Genomic DNA, 7,795 nt, shown 5'->3' with positions numbered 1-7,795 from the left:
GGGAAGCTGGGGAGGAAAAAAAAGGAAAAAGAAAGAAAAGAGCAGCGTCTGTGACTGTGCCGCCGGAGCAAGCCAGCTTTAACATTAGCCAAAGCACATGCCATGAGCCGGCTTTGAGACTGCACAGCCACCCGGGGGGGAAAACACACACTCACTCACGACTGCGAGAGAAATCCGATGAGAGGAACGGCTCAGAGAGAGTGAGCTGCCGTAGATTGTCCAAAGGGGCAGCGTTTCTCCTAGTTCCGGTTTGTCTGTCTGTGCGCGCTGCGCGAGTTGGGACCCTAAACAAAAGGCTGCCATCATCCTAAAGGAAGATATTCAGCTGCGCGAGAGAGCCCGTCTGCTTGATGCTAACTAAACATGAGCTCCTATTTTGTTAACCCTCTTTTTTCTAAATACAAAGGCAGCGAGTCACTGGAGCCAACTTACTACGACTGCAGGTTTCCACAAAGCGTCGCCCGCAGCCACACGCTGGTTTACGGACCCGGAGCAGCCGCGCCGGGCTTCCAGCACCCGTCCCATCATGTGCAGGACTTTTTCCACCACGGGACCACGGGGATCTCCAACCCGGGATACCAGCAGAACCCCTGCGCCCTGGCTTGCCACGGAGACGCAACGAAATTTTATGGATATGAAGCGCTTCCGAGGCAAACGCTTTATGGTGCCCAGCAAGACGCAAGCCTAGCGCAATACCCAGACTGTAAATCGTCGAGCAGCTCTAACCCCGGAGAAGGACAAGGCCACTTAAATCAAAACTCCTCTCCCAGTCTAATGTTTCCTTGGATGAGACCCCACGGTCAGAATCAAACAATTATTATCATTTTATTCTTTCTGTGTGTCACATTCATGTATGGGTCAGTGTGGTCCTGCCTCGTGTGTGTAGGTGTGTGTGTTTACGTTTGTGCATGAATTCTACCCGAATATACCTACATGTTTTTAAGGTATGAAACAGAATAGGTGAGAGAACATGATGGGGCACATACAGGCTGAGCTGCAGGCAGCTGTTACCTCTGCAGCACATGTCTATACAGGGCTGATTTCAAACCGCTGAATTACAGATCACAGCTCATAACATCAGCTCTTTGAAGTCAATTATCGCTCGCTTTGGATATTTCACAAACTCTTAAACACGAGATAGAGTTGGTGGGGGAGAGAAATGGATCAGACAGAATATCCTGGTCCCACACACACCATCAGCATGCAGGCTGACAGGAGGGGTGAGCTCAAAGACACCTCGATTACCCAGAATCCGAGTTTTAGGGGTAATTTGACCCACAGGCCCAATGTGGCTCAGACTCAAAGTGCCATAATCGTAAAAGCTCTGTGGATATTGGACTGTTCTGTTCTGGATATCAGGCTACATTAGCTGCACACAGGTGTAAGCTTCATCTTTATCTACTCATCATAAGCGTGTCCCCATCCGTTGGTTTATAACATCTTTATTGAAACTTTATTTTCTTCTCGTGTGTGAGAGAGTTTAAGTCTTTATTGTGTGATTTAGAGACGAAAATCATAGAAATACACGTGAATGTGCTCCCAGTTTACGTTGAGATATTTTGTGTGCAATGAGTTAGCACTGCAAATTATTGGAGGTTTAAACAGTTTCTGTATTTTCTATATTTATATCAAGTTAAAGCTAACACTTTGCAAATCTAGATGTAGAAGTTGCAGATCACTCCTCTAAATGGCACAGGCATAAGTGTCAATTATTGCCACTTAGAAGACTGTTATTTGCTGTGCGTAATGGCGACTTTACTGCTTTGTGGTGAGAAGATGTGTAGATTTGACAAACTTTACTGCTAATCTAAAATCTATTTGAACAAATGATGGTTTTTAAGGGAGACTGCAGCTAACTCTATTTTCCCATCCAAGCCCCAGGCAGGAGGAACGGGAGGCAAACCTACAGTCGCTACCAAACTCTTGAACTGGAGAAGGAGTTTCTCTTCAACCCTTACCTGACCCGCAAGAGAAGGATCGAGGTGTCCCACGCCCTGAGCCTCACCGAGCGGCAGGTGAAGATCTGGTTTCAGAACAGGAGGATGAAGTGGAAAAAAGAAAACAACAAAGACAAGTTTCCGGGTCAGAGAGGAGAGGCTGAAGCCGAGGCCGAGGAAGAGGGCAACGAGGACGGTGAAGGGGAAGAGGCAGAGGAGAAAGAAGCGGAAGAAAAAGAAGAAAGCAAGGAGTGATTTTATGGTCCTTTTTATGGTTATATGGCTGGAAAAAAGAGAGGAAAAAAAAGAAAGGTCCCATAAACAGACGAGGAGTCCCAAGGAGGCAGAGAGAGCGTCATTTTTATGACCACCCTTCCATTTTGTCAAGAGGGAACAGGAATCCCACCAATATTGCTGTCATAAATAGACAAAATTCTCCCTTCCCTCCATTGTCCTGTCCTGAAACACATTTGGAGTGGTTACGCACACTTGTAGCTAAATTTATTTAACAGGACTCTCACCCTTCCACAAAAAGGGAAAATTAAAACGCATGTTAGACGAAAAATAGCTATTTCCCCCCCTCGAAATTTGCTTTCTGTATCAAAAACGTAGCCCAGTAAGATCAAAATGCCAACCTGTGCTGTAAATAGATTTAAACCTACATTTAGAGAGAGAAAAAAAAACATCATTTCAGACCGTAGCTTCTCCGAAAACAAAATGTAGGCCTGTAACTTAGTAGTGAGTGTTCAAACATCATCGCAGCAATTACATTGGCTATAGTAGCCCGTGTATAACACACACATTACATTTTTTTTCTTAGAATTGTTATCGTTTTTATTATATTTTTTATGTGAATGGCCCAGACATAAAAAATAATCATTAGCTCCTCAGACATCTTTGTTTTTCTTCTTAGGATTACCAGGGAAATGCAACTGTTTGAAATCCTTTGATGCTACCTAAACCTGGGGAAATTGCAATAGAGATTTCTTGAATATAGAGATTTCATATGGTTTTATTTTTTAAAAGTGTTCTCTTTCAACCTTATGTTGTTAAGTTAATGTGTGTAGCATTTACCCAATATACAGTAAAACACTTGTTGAAGACAATTTGTGAGTCTTGGGAAGACAATTAAGCCAAGCTAATACTATTTTTTCTTTTTATTATTATTGCTTTTTATTTGAGATTGTATACCACAGCACTACCTATAAACTCAGAGCTTTGTCCTGGCGTCGTTTCTATTCCACACATGTGTGGCATCGCTCTGACTCAATTGCAAGCTATACTTTTCCCCAACAACTAAAACTGCCTATTTTACGCACATTGAACTGCGTACGATGATACCTGCAACAATTACAACAATTTTAAAGTTAAGGGAACTTTTTATTTTCATGTGCTGGTGACATAGCGTAGTTGTTTTGCACTGAATATAATCTTTATGTACGTCTTGTTATATATTGATGTTATAACAATATGCTCGTTTCTTGTTGTTTCTCCTGTAAAAAATAAAATAAAATCTAAAAAAAAAATAAAAATACGGAATTGTGTGTCCCCTCCCCCCCCAACCCAACCATTGTTGATGTAAAAATCACAAATAAACAAGATGGCTCACATTAAATTTCTGGTTTTATTTTATTTATTTTTTGCATTTATTCAGCAGTTGATAAAACACATCGTTCCCAGTCAGGCATCGATACATAGAAACAACAGTTACTTAATTAAATGAAGAAAACAATTTTGATAACAATTACAAATATATATATATATATTATATATATACATTTTTTGTGATGTTTCAAAAAAATATTAATAAAATTTGATCCATAGTCCCAAATATGTCCCTTTACAAATAAACCAATTCCTTTAGGACCTGGTTAAAGAGGCTTTTGTTTTGAATATGTTTTTTTCTTCTTTTTTTTTTACTTTAAATTTGAGCTGCTCCTAACATTTGCTGGCGACAGCAGGAGTGAAGCTTTTTCAACAGCTTCTTTGCCAGCCTAATTAAACTTTCCAACCTATAATATAAAGACTGAAAAAAACCGCCAGATGTGCATTTGCAGATGTCTCTCTGTACCTTTTAAGGAAAAGCTGGGACCCGCTCTCACAGCATGCCTACCCTCCGCAGCCAGAGTTGTTTTTGATTCATCCCCCTAATAACATAAAAAACTTCCTCTCTTTGGGGAGACTTTTCTTAATTAATCCTGTGAAGGGGAATAATGGTTGCCTGAGATGAGATGAAGAAACATCTGACCTGCGGTGTTAATAATCAGACTAAGTAATGGCAAAGCATGAGGGAGGCTCCGTCTGTCTGCGCTATGCAAGGTGTTGTGTGAAGCTATATGTGTGCAGAAAAAATCTCCTGAAAGCATCAGAGCTATGAAATCAGAGGACAAGGAAGGCCGAGAGCAGGTAGAACAGCCGGTGTGTTCCCTTTCTCGGTGCAGCTTTTCATGGTGGTTTGGAACAACATGGAGGCCATATAAAGCTGGAGAAAAAAATGCTATAAGGCTCACAGCAGCTGTGAGCAGTGCAGGTCACTTGAAGTGTTTTTTGTTCTGTGTTTATATATAAAACCTGTTAGTTCATATACAAATCGAACCATTTCTTCCCCCAAAAACCACGCAATTCAGCTCTCACAAAGTTGACTGTTTACTGTTTTACGCATCTGATTTTTCGCGTATTTTCTATTTGCTTCTATATACACAATACTGCTCCTGCTCCCCCAAAATAACGACGCTGCCCAACAACAATGTATCTAATATTTTCATTTTCAGATTTCTAAATTATTTAAAGCCCTGGTGTTGCTGCTCCGCTTTGTCTCGGCTTAGTTGGGAAGGATTTGAATAAACTGAAGTCATCATTTCGATACGAGGCACTGTGGATGCAAATGATTCAGACTTCCAAAAGACCGTTATTCCCTCAGAAAACAGTACAGGCTACAACTAGGATTTACATTTTTAATTTTTGACTTTTTCCTTTTTGAAATTTTCTTTTAATTTTGATGCCAAATAGTGTCGATCTGATTTTTTCTTTTCATTTTCCCTTTTTAGACAAAATAGTTTTCAACACAAATACCCTACAGGTAAATAAATGTAGATATACGCAAAGTCTACTTCAACGAATAAAACTCTATTGAACTGATCACATACTTCGCTGGTAAATAAAAGCAAACCTAGCAGGCTTTTCGTCTGAACGTCCTGCGTTAAAACTTGATTTCCAGACGCAAATTGTTTGTTTTTCTATCCGAGCTCAGACTAAAACTCGAAAAGCAAAAATAATATAATTTTGCATATCATCACTTGATCGGTTTTTTGTTGTTGTTGTTGTTTTTTACCTTCATATTATCTCAATCTGTTCCTTTTGCGCCTCGGATGCTGTATTCTCGCTTTGCGGGCGCGCAGACTTCGGAAAAAATCCCAGTTGTGCCCTTAAATCGCAATTATCCCGCACCCGGATTGTCTCTCTTTGTGAGTGTGAGAGAGTTTTTGTGTGTGTGTGTGTGTGTGTGTGTGTGTGTGTGTGTGTGTGTGTGTGCACTTCTACCAGAGGGTTATATTACCAATAAAGTTTAGTGCAGTCAACTTTATTGGGGTGTAAAGACACGGCTCATGTGGGCCTGCAGCAGGTTTTGTGTCGGTGCGCCGCGGCGCAGTTTGGAGATCACGGCCTTTTCGAGGACGCAGCCATCATCATGTGACAAACGTCTTCAGGTAGGAGAGTAAGGACGTAATCATACAGCACGCATTTGAATTCTCGTCTCGATGTCACATGATTCTTGAAAAGAAAAGAAAATATTTTCATGTTGTGCCCGAACCTGTATGACAAGCTCAAAAGAAAAATATTTATCTTAGCATTTTGATTGTTAGTAGGCGTTCAAGAGGATTTGAAATTAGCCAAAGGTTGTTTATTTGTCACATAGATACCATATCTGCTTACATATATAATATGAGACTCATACTCTTATATTCCATAAATGTTTATGTATGAATATATGTTTGTATTTTGCACAAATCGCTGATTGATGTTGCGCCAGAATTGCACGTATATTGCTCGCCATTCTACTTTAAATCTTCTTTTCAGACTCAAACTCCGCTTGTTTTAATGTTTATAAAACTTATTAGCTACACTGAGTCATCCCTGGCATCACTTTATCTTTTTTATTCTGGTACTTGGATCACCTCGTGCATGTTAGATGTTTGGAGCAGATGAACTTGACATTTATACTGTCAAGCTTTAATAGAATCATCATGGAAAACATATTTAGCCTAATAAAGGTTATTATCTTCTGTCCCTTGTTTTATTTCACCCATACACGTTTATTTGTTTAATTTTTTTTCCCTCCCTCTTGTTGGCTTTTGGCACGTCATAGCACACGGCCTGTCACTCAGGGAGGCTTGTCATATTTTTGGCGCACGTCTGATTTGTGACTCATTGGGAATATCGCTGCTTCATGTTGTCTATGGCCGTTTTTAGTTTTGTTCTATCGTAAAAAAGGGAAGTAAAAGATGGGTGCAAACATTCCTGGTTGTTAAAGGGAGAAATTTACAGCTGAGTAATAAAAGTTTACGACTGAATCCTTTCTGCTATTGGCTGCAGCGAGCCACGTGGCGCACGCTCTATGAACATGAACTTTATGCTGTTGTCTATTCTCTGCTCCTTCCCTTGAATCAGCAGCAGACTGTTAGCCAAGAGCGCACAAACGTCTTTATATTTTCTTCCTCCAATGTAAGGGGGAAACGGCACGGTCACTTTGGGTCGCAGCCTCATGTGATATTCACCCGATCTCCGACTTCCTGCCAGTGGGATCTTCGGGACAGTTACCGCCTCTACCAGCTCCTGCCTGCGTTTATCCCCCCCTCGCCACCCCTCCTCCGGAGGCAATAAAACCGCGACTAGGAAAGAAAAAGAGCAAGCAAGCCTGCAAGAAAAGACTTTTCCCGGCGTACAGACTGTGAGCGCCTTATCGACAGGGAAAGATGCGCGCTGTGTTGATGTTCCACCTCTCCCCACATCGTGACCCGCCTCAGCTGTTTTGGACCACATGTGACGCTTCAAACCAAAGAGCTCAGGTAAGATTACACACTTCTTCTCAAGGCGGTTTGTTTTATCCCCCCTCTCCGTTTTGGTCTCATTCATTGCTGGGATGTGAATGATGTGGGCATGTAAGATCACAGGAGTTGAAGGTGTCCATCCTGTTTTGTTGACCTGACCTGCAGACGCCCGGAGCGGTTGTGTCATTAGTCCTGAGTGCTGAGCGCACCTGCGCGTAATGCTGACCAGTTCGGTCTGTGCATTCAGGCAGCGTTTTAAGAAGCGCCGTGCAGGTCTGTTGTGATAAATAGCTCTCTGATAGGTAACTTTCTCATCACTCAGAGGCCCTTCTGACCAGGCAGTGACGGATCACATTCAGAGCTGGCTGATGGGCTCTAATTAGCTCTTGCTTTCATACTTATTGTAACATGTTGGACGCAGTTTGTGCCAAGAGGGTTGAATATCATCTATCATATATATATCATGGCTCTCTCTCACACACGCATGGACACACACAACGACACACGCGCGTGCATATTTAAATGTACATAGATGTATTGGCTAAGGTATTTGGAACATGGTAAACACTGGCGTCTCTCAGCAGTGCCCCCTAGCGACCAGAGGTGCATCGTAGTGCTGTGGGCGGGTGTTGAGGCTTGTTGTTTATGGCTTCTGGTTTTCGGCGGCTGTTCACTGCGGATGTCAGCTGATTCGGCGGGTTTGACTGTTACCAGCCAGTAAAATGCTCAGGTTGACACCGAGGAGTGTTTCTGGGTGTCTGATTTGTTGTTTCCCCTTTTCCTTGTTGGAGTTCACCCCCCCCCCCCCCC

General features: G+C 42.1%; 1 protein-coding gene across 1 annotated transcript; it reads left to right on the top strand.

Moving 5' to 3' along the window:
• The first annotated feature begins 9 nt into the window (after nucleotides 1-9).
• hoxc8a (homeobox C8a) lies at nucleotides 10-3,504 on the top strand. The gene is made up of 2 exons (XM_017415038.3): nucleotides 10-799; nucleotides 1,876-3,504. The coding sequence occupies exons 1-2, from the start codon at nucleotides 364-366 to the stop codon at nucleotides 2,190-2,192; spliced, it is 753 nt and encodes a 250-aa protein (XP_017270527.1). The 5' UTR covers nucleotides 10-363; the 3' UTR covers nucleotides 2,193-3,504.
• The last annotated feature ends 4,291 nt before the right edge of the window (nucleotides 3,505-7,795 follow it).

The sequence above is a fragment of the Kryptolebias marmoratus genome, linkage group LG8, assembly GCF_001649575.2.
Source record: "Kryptolebias marmoratus isolate JLee-2015 linkage group LG8, ASM164957v2, whole genome shotgun sequence".
Taxonomy (NCBI): domain Eukaryota; kingdom Metazoa; phylum Chordata; class Actinopteri; order Cyprinodontiformes; family Rivulidae; genus Kryptolebias; species Kryptolebias marmoratus.
This window is presented reverse-complemented; position numbering and strand designations above follow the sequence as displayed.

Coding starts and splice junctions, on each gene's coding strand:
- hoxc8a (XM_017415038.3), top strand. CDS start 364: ATGAGCTCCTATTTTGTTAACCCTCTTTTTTCTAAATACAAAGGCAGC. Junction 800..1,875: donor TCCTTGGATGAGACCCCACG/GTCAGAATCAAA, acceptor TTCCCATCCAAG/CCCCAGGCAGGAGGAACGGG.